General features: G+C 40.7%; 1 protein-coding gene across 1 annotated transcript in view; it reads left to right on the top strand.

Moving 5' to 3' along the window:
- The window catches only part of FAM114A1 (family with sequence similarity 114 member A1), a 51,142-nt gene that overhangs the window by 10,082 nt on the left and 23,768 nt on the right, over positions 1-17,292 (top strand). Inside the window, exons 3-5 of the mRNA XM_090266985.1 lie at positions 4,195-4,282; positions 14,269-14,382; positions 14,503-14,606. Coding sequence (XP_090123111.1) covers positions 4,195-4,282; positions 14,269-14,382; positions 14,503-14,606 — 306 coding nt within the window. The remainder of the gene's footprint in view (positions 1-4,194; positions 4,283-14,268; positions 14,383-14,502; positions 14,607-17,292) is intronic.

Here is a 17,292-nt window from a genome sequence, read left to right as displayed (position 1 = left end):
TGAGGAAATGCCTACCCAATAAAATAAACAAACAAACAAAAAAAACCTGGTATAATGAACTTTGAGAAAGTATAAACCTGTCTGAGTCAGCACAGTGGCCATAACTTGGTGGGAGAAGGGGGGTGTGGCCAGGAAGGGCCCTAGAGAAGAAGAGACCAGTGGTTCTGCCAACTGAAGGGTCTCTGCTTTGAAGGGTCACACTATTCAGTTTGTGCACTCAGAGAAGCTATTTCTGGTGCTCCTTCTCCTTCCCATTCATTCAGATGTACAAACTGGAAGCCGTTGAGCTGAGGCTTCATGCAGGAATCCACAGCATCCATGAGACATGTTGGACTCGGTTCTCGAAGGCCCCTATCAGTCCCATGACACTGTGTTATGCCCAGGTATCTGAGTGGTGCAGCTATCTTCAGGATGCCTGCAGGCTAGTTGGGGAAGGCAGTGTTATTTACAGCAATTGTAGCATGTTCTGCAGTACTAGATAGTATAGGCACAAGGGAAGCCTTAGATGGAACACTTGATCTTAAGGAGTCAGGAAAGGCTTTAGCCTTTCAGAGACGGTTGCCTTGGGTGCTAATCAGGAGTGACGTTTCTTCCCAGAGATCTTGTAGGACCTTATTACACACTAATCCATCACCTCCTAAAAGATCTCATCTAGATCAAACATTCCCAAATTCTTAACACCAAGAAATGCAATCCAAAGCAAAAAAAAATGTCATCCCTACTGTTCAACACCAATGCATAAGGACAATTATGAGGGTAAAGAATTCCAGAAAGTGCTCTCCAAGGAAAACATAGACTACCACCAGACTACCACAGAATGCTTAAGTTATAAAATTGCTGTTGTCCTGACCAGTGTGATTCAGCTTGTTGGAATGTCATCTTGTAACCAAAAGGATGCGGATTTGATCCCTGGTCAGGGCACATATGGGAAGCCACCAATCGATGATTCTCTCTCACATCAGTGTTTTTCTTTCTTCCTTCCTCTCTCTCTCTAAAAATAAAAAATAAAAAAGCAATGAAAAGATGTCTTCAGGTGAGAATAAAATATTAAATTAAATTAAATTAAAACAATCTGTTGAAGGAGACAAAGAAGAGAGAACACGGGCCAAGACATGTTGATAGCAGATTTTTGCCTCTCAGTGAGTGAGTAGGGTTGGCTCCAATTCGTTTATTTCCCCTTTTGAGCCTGCTCTACGTGATGAGAGTCCAGTTTTGACTTGAGCAAGCAGGTGGATGCTGGTGCCATTCAGCCATATAGGGCAGTGCTTCCTAAATCTGGTGGTGTCCTGGAATTACCTGGGACGTTTGTTATAGATGTTTTAGTGATCTCCAGTTGAGTTTTGGATATTCCTCTTGATCAAGCCAAATCTGATTCGCTGTACAAGATGAGGTCATTCTTCTGAGGTTTTCTAAGGAGGGGTTTAGAGGGTTCTCATCTGACCACTTCTGTTTTCTCTGTAAAATAGAATGTGAAGCTGTCTGATAAAGGAGGTGGGGAATACATGGCATGAAGGTGAAACAAAGCTTTAAAACGACCATGTTTAACGATGGAAGTCTGAGTAGATCCATTCTGCCTACTTTATCGTCTCATAAGTGTGTAACATTAAAGCCATTTAAAGTGGAGACAGTACTCATGATGAGATAGGTTTACAATTCATGTTGAACATTCACTTTATATGGTTTTTGTATTAAATGTGCACATGTAGTCATTTGAGTATTTGCCTCTGATAAATATTCTCTATAGCTGATCGGGAGGTCACAGCTCAGTGTCAAAGGAGCTTGATTAATAAATCAACTGAAGTTGTCTCTTATTATACTGCAAAAACTTCTAGATTCATCTCATACTTATTTCCATCTGCTAGTCAATTACCAGCTGTCAGAGCATATTAAGTATTATAAATTTGAGTCAGAAGCTGTCACCCTTAAGTGTATTAACTCTCCTTAATCACATAGGTAGTGATTTTTCCTGTAAAAGAATGATATTAATCATCAGCTTACATCTGTCTTCATAAGGCTATAAAATTGCCATTGGCTTCCATTGCCAAAGTGAACTAAATCAACGTAGACACCAAAAATGAAAGCTTACAGTCATGGATCATGAGTATTTCCATTCGTGTTAACAGGCTTCTCATTGTTTCCAACAGAAAAAAAGTCGCTCAATTTTCAAAGCTTTTTACGTCCTAGTATTAAAAATGTAGTTGTTTATTATTATTATTACTACTATTAGTTAACATTTGTGAAGTATTTATTAAATGCCAGGCATTATGCTCGCAGCTTTATAAGAATTGCTTCTTTTGATATTCACAACAAACCTCTGAGACTATTGGTTCTTAGACTTTCGGTTCTTATACCACCATACCTTGTGTTCTGTAATGAAGTAAGCAGTGGCTTAAAGGACTTGGGCAACTTGTGGCCCAAAATGGCAGAGCCTGGAGTCAAACCCAAGCAACTTAATCCCATAACCTTTTCTCTTCATCAATAGTCTGCACTGATGAATGGTGTTTGATATTTACTAGGTTAATCATTTCGGAATGCATTTGGTTGCAAGTAACTGAAATCCAACTTATATAGCTTATAAAATAGCAATCTGTTTTTTTCTCACTTAACAGAAAGAATGGAGATAGGCGGATGCTCACGCTGGTTTAGTAGCTCAGCGGTGCCAGGACCAGCGTCTGGGACTCCCCGGCCTTTTTCTCATGGCACTAAAATGGCTGCTTCTGTTTCAAGCATTGTGTCCCCATTCAGGACAGGAAAAAGGGAGGGAGAAAGAGCTGATACCAGCCATAACTGTATAATATATTATGAAAGCAAAAGTTTCCCTGTTATAGCCCATTAGTTTGAAACTGTTTCACATGTCCACTCTTATGTGCAAGCATGGCAGGCAGCAGGGAAAGGGGAGCTGGAGATGACTGATGGGCCAGCGTTGGGTCAAAAGTTATAGAACATACAAACTTTGTAGGAACTTTTCAGTTCTTCCTTAACTACTTCCTTTCTTTTTCTTTTGGAGTGAAAGAGCTATGATTCTTCAATTCCTAAGGTGTTCTTGCCTCCTTTTCTCAAATGTATTCCTAGAGAGTAAGAGAAAGGTAGATTTTACTAACCGGATCAGAACACATAGGTTGCAAGGAACAGAAACTGTTGTACATTTAAGAAAACAGATGAGTTTCAGTTACTCAATGAATAAATATATTAAGTATTCATTACATGCCATGTGCTCTTCTTGGCTCTGGGGACATATCAGTGGAGAGGAGGAGAGAAGAAACACATTACACACACACGCACACACAAACACAATGTAAGAATCTCATGGAACCCAAAGATAGAAAAGCAGCAGAGCCTTGAAGAGAAACAGGTACCAGGGGCTGAGAAGGTATCAGGAATTCATACAGCTTCTCTGATATATCTCCTTCGTTCTGCTCACTCTGCTTCCTCTTCTTCTTAGTCTGCATGGTAAATAGAATATGTTGACCCTACACTGCCTAGTTTTCTTCTTCTATTCAAGCAACCATCTCAAGCAACCAGAGTCTCTCAGCCCCAATTCAAATACCTAAGTAAAAAAGTTTGAATCGACTAAGCTCACGGACAAGGAGAGATATGGTTACAGAGGTCATTGTGAATGGAGTGGACACTTTGCAAGGTGTCTACCTTGAAAAGCTACCTTTTGCTGCTACCATCTCCAGGCTCACTGATGCTTTTGTAGACACTTGGCCTATATCACTCATGGCAAAGCTCCTCCTACCACCCGAGACTTGCAAGTTAACTCTGCCTTGAAGAGCACAGTTGTTTAGTTCTATATAAATTGCATGAGTCAAGGTTGTCTTGAACTTTTTCAAATCATTCTTGTGCTCTAATATATTAAATCATTTTTCCCCTACAGCCCTGTCCCTGTCTTCCAGGTAATGGGAGATTTGGGTCTTGGTTAACATCAAACTCCATTCTTGTCACTTCTAGCCAAGCCCTCAGAAGCCAACACTAATACTAATTAATTTAGTTTCAAAGTGCATATTGCAGTATGGGTTGATATATTTTTTTATGGCCCTTATAAACTAGAAGCCAGTGAAACATGGTTGTTGGTGATTTAAAAAACAAAACAAAACAAAACAAAACACCTCTCTTTGTTTCAAGCCAATACATATTTTTTCATTCAAGGTTAAAATGAATTGCTGACCTTGTGGCTGATCTGTTTCTCTACAGGCTGTGGATATCCCTCCACGCGGAGGGGCATGGGCAGGCTGGGGCTCCTGGGGCAAATCTCTGCTCTCATCTGCATCTGCCACAGTAGGTAAGCATTACATCTTCCATTTGAACAAATAAAGCTCAGAAGCCTAATCGGATATAATAGTTCAGTCATACCATGTGCTGACAGAGTTTAACATTAGCCCATTGGATGATAATCATCTTCAGTGCTTACTGTTATAAGTGCTTCTTATATGTTAAAACATTTATTCCTCAAAATAACCCTATAAGGAGGTACTCTTATTTTCTCCATTTTACAGAAAAGGAAGCCAAATCACAGAGGCAAAGACCTTGTCCAAAGTCAGGAGTAGCTGGCTTGAGAACCAAGTAGTATGGCTTTTTATATAAAAGCAACTATATTATATTGACTCTTAAAACATAAGAGTTGGGCTTTTAAAAATATATTGCTAAAGTTTTGTGCTTATCATTCCACTTAAATGTTTTAAAATCTACAACTAACCTATCCCCTAAAAGGATCTATAGAAGGCACTTAGGAAGTATCTATAAAAGATACTTCATCAGCAGGGCACTGAAATACAAATACAAACAGAGAGAAATGCAGGTAGAAAGCATATATGGGCCCTGTGCAGTAATTGATCCCGAAGAGCCTAAAGAGATAACTGCCCATGAATCAGCATGACCATTGTGCCAGACACTGTTGCCACTTTCCCTCTCACGGTTGGTGGAGATACAATTTCTCCGAGGTTGTATGACATTTGCACATTGGCCTACAAAATATCAAAATGGTGTTCGGTGTATCCTCTTGCATTCATTTCTATTGCTGTGTGACAAGTCACCACACATTTAGTGGCTTAAAACAACATACACTGGTTAGCCTGTGGTTTCTGTGGAGCAGGAGTTCAGGCACCAGAGAGCTAGGTCCTCCGCTCAGTGCCGTACCAGGCTGAAATCAAGGTGTCAGCCCACTGCACACCCACCTGTGCTCAGGGTCATCTTTCAGGGTTATATAGATGTTGACAGTTTAGTTCCTTGCAGTTGTAGGACTTATATCCCTGTTTTCTTGCTGGTTCTTAACCAAGGGTCACTCTCAACTCCTTGAAGTTTCACTCAAGTCCTTCTTCAAAGCCAGGAGGACAATCTCCCTCATACTTTATTTTTATTTTTTATTTTTTTAAGGACTTTACGCTAGGTTTATTGAGGGAAGGGAGAAAAGGGGTTAGAGGTAAAAGGGAAACACCCGGTCCAACTCATGGGCCCATAAGAGCAAGGGAAGGGGGGAGGGGGGAGGGGGAAGGGGGAGTAAGGGGGTGGGGGGTGTAAGGGGGAGGGGAGAACTCCCAGTCCACCTGAAGGGCCTGTTGGAGTCCCCACTCCCTCATACTTTAAATTTCTCCCTTTAGGAAGAGTCCATTTCCTGTTAAAGACTCACCTGATTAGTTCGGGCCCATCAAGGATGATTTCTCTTTTGATGAACTCAAATCTAACTGATTAAGGACCCTAATCACATTTGAAAAATCCCTTCATTTTTGCCATTTAACGTAACCTAATCACAGAAGAGAAAATCCCATTGTACTCACAACCCTGCCCACAATCTCAAGATGGGGAGGTGTTTACACAGGGTGTGTACACCTGCAGGCGAGAATCTTGGGGACCATCTCTGAGGACTGCCTACGTCACTGCCCTTGTCTGTTTGAAATCCTCATCAGTTACACCACCAATTCTAGAAACTTAGTACCATTTTATGGCTCTGGATACATGATGGAATTTTGAAAAGCGTTTGAATCTTGGCAGTTTTCTCTTGTTTGCACCAACAATGGTCAAAGGGCACATAAAGGAGATCAAAGAAATTTTGAAACATTGATGCGCATCCTAAGAGTCTAAAAACAGGAACCAAACTGGTTCATCGCCGCTGGTCACCACAATCCCAATGCACGCAAAAGCAATGTAACTGAATACCACCTGTAAGTTATCCCTGAGGCATATTTTGGAGATTTCTGGTCCAGATGTGCTGTGATTTTACACAGTAATCATAGCTAAAATGACACCAATGTATACTTTAAAACTAGATAACTATCTTTGGGGACCTGATAGAGAACTAAAACATGTAGCATAAGGGGAGGCTGAAATTACGGGTTCCAAAGCTGGAAATAGGAAGTAGTGGTGGAGTCCCAAAATATGATAGGGGTCACAAATGTCCCACATATGGAGAGGTGCCAGTGCTGGGCTCACAGCCTGAAACGGAGTTGGAATAGGGTTCAGCCATCTGTGAACAGAGGCTTGAAAAATTATGGGTAACATCCTGGATTGTGTTCTATATTGATCTGCTACCTCGGAATCGAGAGAAGGAAGCGAGACCCGCATTCTGTTATACAGAGGCATAATATCCACCAGGCCTTTGCAGCATTAATAGTTTATTATCACAAGGCTAAGAAACTTATTGGAAAACAGAGCACTCAGAGCAGTAAACAAGCTCTTGAAAGTTTATAAATTGCCTGTAGAAAATAAAGAAAGGAAATAACCATGTATTCCATTACAATTGATTTCAGTAACATCATGTTACCCCCAGGGTAATTCCAATTGCAGACAGGAATGCAGAACACATAGTCTGTAACAAAACACAGAGCTGTCAATTCAGCACTAGAAAGAGAAAGCAATACCTCTTACGGTGTTGAAAAACTGCTGTCACAATAGTTCGAACTGTTCAGAGTTGGCAGGAGAGTAATTGGAAAACGGAAACACTTAAAAGGTGGTTCTCTCTTGGAAAGAGCACTGTACCAGGAGGCATACGACCTGAGACCAGGGTCTGGCTGCTACTAGCTTGTGATCACAAAGGACTGTCACTAACTAGCTACATCATGCACTTCCCCTCTCTGCGACTCAGCTTTCCCATTTGGAAAACTGGGGATGGGGGAGCTTGACAAATTCTGAGATTCCTTCCGACTTCTGGAATATGATGATTCCCTATTCTGTAGCTGTATATAGAAGGAGAAAGGTACTTGTAAGTAATGCGCTAAGTGGGAAAGACAGAAAATTGACTGACTTTTTGCTACTCTGTATTTTTCTCTTTTGTCTTTGCCGCACTATGTTGACCCCAAAGTTAAAGAAAAATGAGAAAAAACAACCTTCCCCAATGCTTCTCTAAAATCAAACATTTCTCAGCCAACAATTATTTTTAGAACAACCATAACTCTAGCATTAGTTTCACCCACAGCTGCAAGGCCATCACATTCTAAGGAGACTTGATCACCTGCCACCAATGCCTTTGGACAAGTTCATAAAATTCCATAAAAAATGGTTATTATTTAAGATCCATCTAGAAACCAGAATGGAAAAGTGAAATGTAAAAAAAAAAAAAAAGATTTTCATGACAATTTTAAAGTGATGATGTGAGAACCAGATGTGATCTCCCACAAGCATCTGAGAGACCTGACTTGTTTGTAGAATATACTAAGAGCGACAGACCAATAATCAGAATGAAAGTCGACAATGCTGAAACCTATACAAATATGTATACCAAAGTAAGTTCCATAGTAGAACAGAGCACTATATTCCTAGATACTACAAAAGACATAAGTGTTCATTTAAAATACTAGTTTTGGCAGTTTTGTGAGTCTAAATACCTTCTGCAGGAGGACCTGAGGAGGGGGAGGTACGTTGATCTGCACGTTTCCCTTTCAAAGTTACCATTGTTCCCTTCTGTACCCTCTCCCAAATTACACGCCCTTTTTTTCCCTTCTGCACATTCTAACGAAACCCTTCTACCAGCACTGTCAGAAATATTGACAGCATTTATTATAGAGAATGGCAAACTTATCAAAATGATACTAAAATGAGAACTCTTAATTGTGTAAATCACTATTCATGTCCCATGAATTCATGTAACATTGCTGATGAGATAAGCATTCTCAAGAATCATGATTAGAATTTGATTAATGGTCACTTTCTATGGATCCCATGTGCTAAAGGACCCTCGAGTAGGGCACCAGCTAACTCATTCAGGGGGTTCCCCCTTTTCAGATTGCTTTAATTTTTAATACGACATTTCCTTCTTTTGTGATATCATTCATTTCTTTATTTTTCTTTTTCAAAAATGAATACATAAAAAAGAAATGAAAGAAAGTAGGAATCACAATCCTTGACAATCTGTGAATGTGGCCCAGGGGTTAATAAATTTCTATTTGATGGCTAAGCAAACACTATCAGTTCAGAAACACTTCTTGTCAATTTTGACCCTCAAGGGCAGTCTGGTTACAGAGTAGACATGCTCATGGAGAGGAGAGAGCTTTCCAAAGGAAGACTGGTCGCTCCTCTTTTTGCTGCTCTGAAGTTTGCTGTAGTTGAGCACAGCAATGCCATCTGTGCGTTTTTCTAAACAACTGTTCCTTACGACTTTCTATAACATCTTGAATTCATTGGTAGAAGAGTCTGAAATGCAGTCAATACAGGGTGAGGCGAAAGTAGGTTTACAGTTGAAAGTACACGAAACTGGGTTTGTTCTTATATTATGATTTATTAATTATTGTATTATTTTCCATATGACAACTGTAAACCTACATTTGCCCCACCCTATATTTTCGAATTTGTTGTATTTCTCAATAACTCACATACAAAAAAGAGTATAAATTGATGTAACTTTCAGAAGAACAATTATCACTATCTGTAAAATTTTAAATGCACATAACTTCTAGCCCAGCAATTCTACTGTTGATCCTTCATAAAGATTCATTAATATATATGCACAAAATGTTCAATATGGAATTCGCTCAGCAAATAGTTACCATGCCAGACAGTATTCTAGGCACTAGAGGTAAAGCAGTGAATAAATACATCGAAGACCCCAGCCCTAGTCTAGGGGAAGGAGACTGACAATAAACAATGCACATATTGAATAGAAAGATTATGTACAGAGCTAGAAAGCGGTAAGTCTACAAAAATATAAAGTGCAGCAGGATAAGAGGGGTCAGGAGTACAGGTTAAGGCTTTAAAAATGGTGGTGAGAGATAGACCTTAGGGAGTCATACTGAGGAAAGATTTGAAGGAGATGAGGGAGTTAAGCAGACACATACAAAAACGTTGAAACAACCCAAGTGTCCACCTACCGAGAATGTGGAAATGTGATACAGCCAGTCTAGTGGGATAACGCTGTGCAACTGTTAGAAAGAATGAAGCAGTTATGCATTCTAGGTCAACTGCCCGGAGGAGGCTGCGGCAGAGGTTACTGGGCTAGCCGAGTTCCACTGTCCGGCACTCTCAGCAGTTGGCCGTGCGAGGGAGTGAGGGCTTGGGCAGCAGAGCAGCGCCAAGCAAGGAGCTGACCTTCCCTGCAGTTGCGCTGGAGACCGCAGCCTATCCCATCAGGAGCCTGGGGGTTGGGACGACTCTTCAGAGATGTCCCACATGAATGCACAGGACCAGGGCTTTGTATTGCCGACTCCCCCATGGACCTGTCATTGTAGGACAGTTGTGGGGAGGGGGGGGTCCAGTTCCCTTTGGGCCAGGGAAGTGCTCAGCGGAGGCGCTCAGCGGACAACACTCCCAGCAGCGGGAGAACGAGCACCGTGACGCCGAGCACCGCACACAACCTCCACCATCATCTGTATGGCTGAGACCTCCATTGTATAATGTGAAGTGGGAACAGCCAAGTGCAGAGCACTTACGCGTACTTTTTTTTCCTGAAAGGAATTACAAGAAGCAATGTTAGAGTTGTTATCATTAGAGGGAAATGTGGGGAAAGGCTAGGAAGGCAGGTCTACTTTAAGTCTTTTGAGAACTCCAAACACCCCTCCTTTTGAAAGTCCCTCATATAGTGCAGCAAATATAAGAAAATGCGCCCATATCCCTTATTAACTATATCATTTACATGTAATTATATAAGAATTGAATTTATTTGAACAATATTTGACCAGTTGACCTAATAATACACTTTGAATACACTTGAGGAAATAATAATCAATTTCTCATTTGGAAATTTCCTTTTTTGTCTTCAATAACCAATAATTTTTTCAGGCCTTAAATATTTCCATAGGCCCTTATCACCACATAGACGCTATTACCTATAATGCCAGTGGACTCTCTCTAGGGAGAAAGAGGCTAGACAACCTTCTCTCATCTATATTTCTATACTCTTTTAATTTGCAAATGTTTTTAATGTTTTTACTTTGAAAATCCATCAGATATATCAGGAAAGTAAGATTATGGGATCTTTTCAAATTTTCTTTTTTATATTTATTTTTTTTAAAAAAAATAAAGATATGAGATGAAAAGGAAGGAATGTTATATTAAAAATCAAAGCAATCTAAAACTAGAGAATTCTCTGAGTGAATTAGCTGGTTCCCTCCTAGGGGTTCACTCAGCATATGGGAACAGTAGGGAGCACCCACAGAGCTACCCAGGCATCCAGGGTGCTGTCTAGAACTGCTCTTGACCCCCAAAGTTACCTCTGGGTCAGAGAGACCCTCCCACCTACAGCAAATTCTTTTTATACTCCAGATAAAGAGGAGGCCTCCTTCAATAGGGTTTGATCTCAGTGGAACTGACAAAACGAGGGCTTGGTGAAATCATAGTGCTTTTTGAGAAGAAAAATTAAACTGGAGGGATAAGATCACAGTGTCTTGTGATCTGTGCCTCTCCAGCACAAGCCTGATCCTTGAAACATTGAGCTATGCCAGTCCAAGGCATGGCTGAAAGGGGCGGGGTTAGATCCCCAAAGTTTCACTGCAGGCATGACCTTCACTTTCCTGTTTGGTCAAGGTGAGGTAAATCAAGCTAATTTTAGCATAAACCAATGTTTTTGAAATGAGGAAGCTACTAATCAAAGATCTAATTTCCAAGGAGTTATAGAAATGGGACTAAGATGGCATTTAATTAACTATAAATGGCATGTAAAACTTTAATATAACAAACATAGTGATCGAGCATGTGAGTTCTAGAGTTAAAAGGATTAGGTTCATATCCTGCCTCTGTTACTTATTGTCTTTGGGACCCTGGGCAAGTGACATCACATCACCAGGTCTCAGTTTTCTCAATTGTTACATGGGTGTAACAATATCTCTTCTCTCATAAGTTTGTTGAGAAGATTCAGTGAGATAATTTACTGGTCTAAAAATATTTAGTCACGCCCTGACTGGGTGGCTCAGTTTGTTGGAGCATCTATACAACACACCAAAAGGTTTCAGGTTCAATTCCAGGTCAGGGCGCATATCTGGGCTGTGGGTTCAATCCCCTGTCAGGACGCATAAAGAGACAACCAATCAATATTTCTCTCTCACATCAATCTCTCTCTCTCTCTCTCTCTCTCTCCCCCTTTCCCTTCCTCTCTCTCTAAAATTGATAAATATATATCCTCAAGTGAGGATTAACAAATAAAAATAAAAATAGTCCCATGCCTGGGACATAGTTAACGCTCAATATTAGACCATACCAAAAGCTTCATATTTCCTCTCCGTGACTTTACAAAACCATGGGAGGAACATGTTATAATCCTCCTTTCAGAGAAGACACAAGAGCAGAAACTCAAGAGAGGTTAAGTAACTCACCAAGGTCACAGAGCTAAAAAATGAAGAAATCAAAATTCCTCCACAAGACACCTGACTCCTAAGTTTAGGGTCTTTTCCACTAGAGTATACGTGATAAATCAAACAGCAGCCAATCACTTAACATTTGTTTTAAAATTATACAGTATCACAGCATTTATATAACATTCTCAGCTTCTTGGCAATATTGCAATATGTCAAGGAGTAGAGGATATTCCATTTCCAGAACCATGAAAATTGGAGGGTTTTCATTTCTTTGAGGATACTTAGGATTTGTGCTGACACGTCAAGAAACTAACCTAGGAACTCTACCCTATAGTATTATTCGTATTTGTTGTTTTTCTCTGTTATTGGTAGAACTGCTCAATATTGGAGAATGAATCCCTCCCAGTTAAAAGGCAACAATGACTCCTTATTTATACTTCGTTGTTCTGAGCACTAGATGTCACACTAAGCAAAGTTTTAGAAGTTATTCTTCAAAGTAGGGTGTGGTATACAGTATAAACCCTAGTATGAAAAACCATAGCTTTAGGTTTCTAGTCAAATGCGGCAAAGGTGAACTTTTACCAACAAAAGAATTCAGAAAAAAAGAACTATCAGAATATATAACTGGAGGAACCTTAAATATGTACAATTCTTGACATATAATTATACATCAGTAAAGCTGTGTGTACATGTGTGTGTGTGTGTGTGTGTAGTTGGAGTAGCAGCCTATTGTCATGTCTGTTAAACAGACACATCCCATTTATATGCACATAAAAATGTTATTTCCTTCAGAAACAAAATGATTTTTCCAGAGGCAGCCTATGCATGCCTATCTGTGATCACTTGTGTTCTGAGACGGTGAGAAGCTGTTCTTCCCTAGGCAGACACAAAGGGTGGAGAAGATGAAAAAGGAGATCATCACAATGGGGTTAAATAAACCCTGAGTGGTCTCAGAGAGGGATGTGGAATCGTCTTTCTTCTACAGCTTATGCAAAGAAGCTGAGGCAGGTATCTCCCAGCCTCCTCAAACTCTTTTTACTCCTTGACTTTAGCTCTCAGAAACCTAGGTGAGAATCATAGATTCAGATCTGGATGTACATTATTTCCTTTTGAAAAATACATTTTTAAAAGATGGCAAGTAATATGGACTCAGTATGGACTCAGTGTGTAAACAAGCTAGATGATTATGTTCTGTAACTTAAATGTGTTCCTGCAACTCCAAGAAGTTCCCATTGAAATGTTTGGAATTCATGGGAAGCTATAGACAATTAATTCAAGTATTAGTGTTAGCAGTTACCATGTATCTTCTCTTCCCAAGTTACTCAAAAATGAATTTGACCTGTATTTAATGATCTGCACATGAATAGAGACGTATGTTTATGTATGTAATTAATGTTGTATGCATAAATAATGTTTCGGGTTTTCTAGATCATGTATAGTGACAGGCGATTCTCACTGGATAGAATTAGTCCTATGTCTGTTTGGTCAATGTCAGTGTCCCAGTTGTGTTAAGATAGCGCTGATGACGTTACAGCTGACTCAGTACAGTTTGGGTTTGGGAATCATCATGTCTTTCTCTTATCCAGGAGGTGGGTAACTGGTCATTTTAGCAGAGCCTTGTAAGACCGGGTACTTCTCTTTGGCTCTAAATTCTGCTGTGACTTGCAACTTTTCCCCCATGTATTAATATTGCTGCGGCCTTGGGTTTAGCAACCTGAGGTTGCCCAGATCCCCAGTGAAATCTTCCACTTTCCCCCAGAGTGCAAAGGCAGAGGTGAGTGCTGGGATAATGGCAGCTTGTGCCACTTCTCCAAAGACAAATGCCACTTGGGAGCACCAGCAGGCTGTTAACTTTTTTGTTTAGTTTGGGAACTCCGAGAAGAGGGCCTCTAAGGAGAAGAAAAAAACCTGCAGAATAAAATGTAGACAATGATATTTATTAAGCCAAGGGTGTGTGCATGCGTGTGTGTGTGTGCGTGTGTGTGTGTGTGTGTGTGTGTGTGTGTGTTGAGGGGTAGTTACTGAATACCCACTGTCCTGGGTCTAAGAGATAGAGGTTTTGTGCCTGTGCAGATGGAGTGAGACCAATGCCCTTCCTGCTGGCTGACTATTCTTTTAGCTTGTGTTTAGACTGTGACTGCTTAAGACAACTGTCAGAGCTGTTGGGTGCCCTTCCAGGTTCTCCCATTGACTTGCCTTTTGATTTTGACACATCAACTCTGGACCCCGCTCTGTCCATACTAAAGAAATAATTCACATATTGAAAGAGCATGTTAAAGCTCAACTGATTTCAACTCACCAAATAACAATGGAGTACCTGCAATGGGCTGGGCCTGCAAGGACTCAAAAAACTGAATGTTGCTTACCTGCCTGGAGGAACCTGAAAAAGAGAGAAGAGAATAAGACAGAGACACTATTCACAGATAGTATCTTCAAGTTGGAATCCCAGGCTGCTAGGTAAACAGTGTTTCTCACAACACTGGAAGGTGAGCTGTAGAATTTGCAGACCATGGATTTCTATTGTACCCATGAACCGTATTTCTATTTCTGGTAGGTCATGGATTGACAGCAGTCAAGGAAAAAGCAGGGGCCACTCTACGGATTCATAGTGGGGATGCCGGCTCTTCTGAAGGGGCCCAAACGGACACTGAAAATAGCGTCTCTCAAAGTGAGTGATGTATTTATTTGGGGGGCTTATTGGACTTGGGTGGTATTACACTACATGCACAAATAGAAGAATTTAAGATCAGCAAAATAAACTCTGAAAGGATGCCTTTCTCTTTGATAGCCGATGCGGCCATACAGCAGAGCCCTGCAGAAGGCCCCCCCACTTCTCCGTCATCGGGGTCCCGGGGCATGCTGTCAGCTATCACCAATGCGGTTCACAACACAGTAAGTCCTCAGCTGCTCCCCCCATTCTCCCCGGGGTCTCCCAGCACCTTCTTCTGATATCTCTATTCACCAGTGACCTAGATACATCAGAGAAAAGATGGCCTTGCTCACAACTTTGGATAATGGTTTTGTTATGCTTTCTTCTGCAGAGTAGGCGTAACCTTGGAACCAAACTAATAAGGGCAAAATGAAATGCATTTTATGTTTAAAAGAAAGGAGCTGCTTAAAAGGCACATTTTTCAGTCTGATGTAACAGTGTCCTCCAATGGCTGCAAGGACAGCCTCTGGTTAGGGGGAGAGAGGGCTCTGTCTTAGAGCTGGGACAGCTGTTTTCCCTCAGTGCTCTGTGGCCCTTGACCTTCCATTCGAAAAATCATAAAGCCATTTAAGTAAAAATAAATGCTGGTAAAGGGTCAGGAACAACAGCCCCAAGATGTTTCTAAAGTGTTTCCAGATAACAGAGACCAACATTCATCCTGCATTCCTACCTCCCAATTTCCACTCTCCCTTGCTCAAATAACCCAAAGCTTCCCCCACCACACCCTACCCAATGCCCCCCGACCCCCCCAGCTGGGGGAGCTGCCCACCTCTTAAAGAAACTTGTTATTGGCAACAAAACAGATGAACAATGAAAAAAAGGGGAGGCACCCCAACTAGGATGAGGCAGCTAGCTGCTCTTCAGGGTCAAAAAGAAAAGATTTATTTTCTGCTATGTAAAACCAACTAACTAGTTTTTCTAGAAATGTGGTTCATGTTCAATTTATTCATTTTTTTAAAAGGTGATTAGCCTTCATTATATACCAGGAGCTATGCTAGATGCTGAGCATATGCTGACAAACAAGAGGGCACAGTATCCCGGGAGACAGACCACTCACCAGGCAAATACAGAGCACCATGGCAAGAGAGGGGGCTGTGGACACACACAGGGCATCACCCCCAGACTTTGGGGTCAGGACATGCCAGAAATAGAAAATGGCTGCTCCTCTCCTTGACTCCTGAGGACCTCTAGGCTAAGTAGGGTGAATGAGCAGCAGCACATGTGTTTCAGTATCAAATAGCAATACAAGTCCAGTATGCCCCGGGGAATTTATAGGGCTGGGGTGGGGAGGAGCTCTTCCAATATCTCTGGTATAAGAAATGAGTTCATGGTCTCCCTGAGCTGTAGAACAAGGCACTCCAAGTTTGTCTTCAGCATCCTCACATTCCTTTCTGGGATTTCTCCAATCTTCCGGTATAGGATTTCCCCCTTTATCTGCAAGGGCTATGTTTCAGTACCCCCAGTGGATACTTGAAACCATAGCTAGCACTGAACCCTATATATATCATTTGTTTGTTTTTTCCTATACACATTCCCCTTTTCACTTGAAGGAAGCCCTTTATGGCTTCTCTTTGGCATATCTGAAGTGCCAACATCACTAGTCTTGCGCTTTGGGGACATCGTTAAGTAAAATAAAGGTGACTTGAACATAAGCCCTATAAGACCGCCACAATCAATCTGATAACTGAGACAGCTACCAAGTGACTAATGGGCAGGGAACGTATGCAGTGCGGATCTGCTGGACAAACGTATGAAGGGATTAGTCACATCCAGGGCGGGACGGAGCAAGATGGCATGAGATTTTGTTATACTGCATGGAATGGCGCACAACTATAAATTGTTTATTTCTGGAATTTTCCAATGTAATATTTTTGAACTGCAGTTGACCTCAGGTAACTGAAACCATGGAAAGTGGAACCACAGATTGGAGGGCACTGTATTCTTTTTTCCCAAGCTCCAGACACCCCCAGCAGGTCTCCTCTTACTCAAAATTCCTACAACTTTCCTTCTCCCACTTTATTCTCTACTGAAGCAATCCCCCATAGAATGTTAGGAGAAAAGAAATCAAATTATGCAAAGGTATGAATCGCTGATATTCCATAGTCCTCCCAACATATGTGTATTTTAAGATCTGTTTTATGGTATGGTTGGCTCCCACATATGAAAACAAAGTCTAAATGTCCAAGATGGAAATGATAGATAAAGTAAACTAACTCAGTGAAATCAAACATGACTATTGAAGCGATAATGATGAAGATTGGAAAATGCATATAGGTGATAACATAATAATAAAGTATAATGTATAAAATTCAGGTAAGATGGGAAAAAACACAGATATATGCATATTGCAATTGCAGTTGTGTAGCTGAAGGATATGAACATAAGTTGCAAAGAATTGAAGCAGTTCTCTTTATATGAACATTTTATGTGAGTAAATCTTGATTGTTTTCATCTTTTTTCTTTTTAAGGGAAACAATGACTGACTAAGGGATTTGCAAAAGGATAACTATATAATAGAAGTTTCTAAAACCAGTAGTTTATGGAAATCAGCCTGTCTTATTTCATGAATATACTAATTATAGGCAGTTATTACTAGCCTCTCAGAGTATGCACAAGCCATCTGAAACAGCCTGAGGGTCCTACCCTCCAGGGCCCAAGAGTAAAGAATTCCTTAAATTGGCCAGAGTATTTGACATTTTAATAGATTGCTCCAAAAAAACTCTTACTTAGATTAAATTTTTTTCGAGCAAAAGTGGCAATTGGGTCACCTATTAATCTTATGTCTCAGAGACATATCTATTCATACACACAGAGCTGGGTAAAATTAATCCCAAATATGGTTTTTCTCTAACCATCCTTTTGTAAGTA

Source organism: Furipterus horrens, unplaced genomic scaffold (genome assembly GCF_987537825.1).
Source record: "Furipterus horrens unplaced genomic scaffold, mFurHor1.1.pri manual_scaffold_2, whole genome shotgun sequence".
NCBI classification, from domain to species: domain Eukaryota; kingdom Metazoa; phylum Chordata; class Mammalia; order Chiroptera; family Furipteridae; genus Furipterus; species Furipterus horrens.
This window is presented reverse-complemented; position numbering and strand designations above follow the sequence as displayed.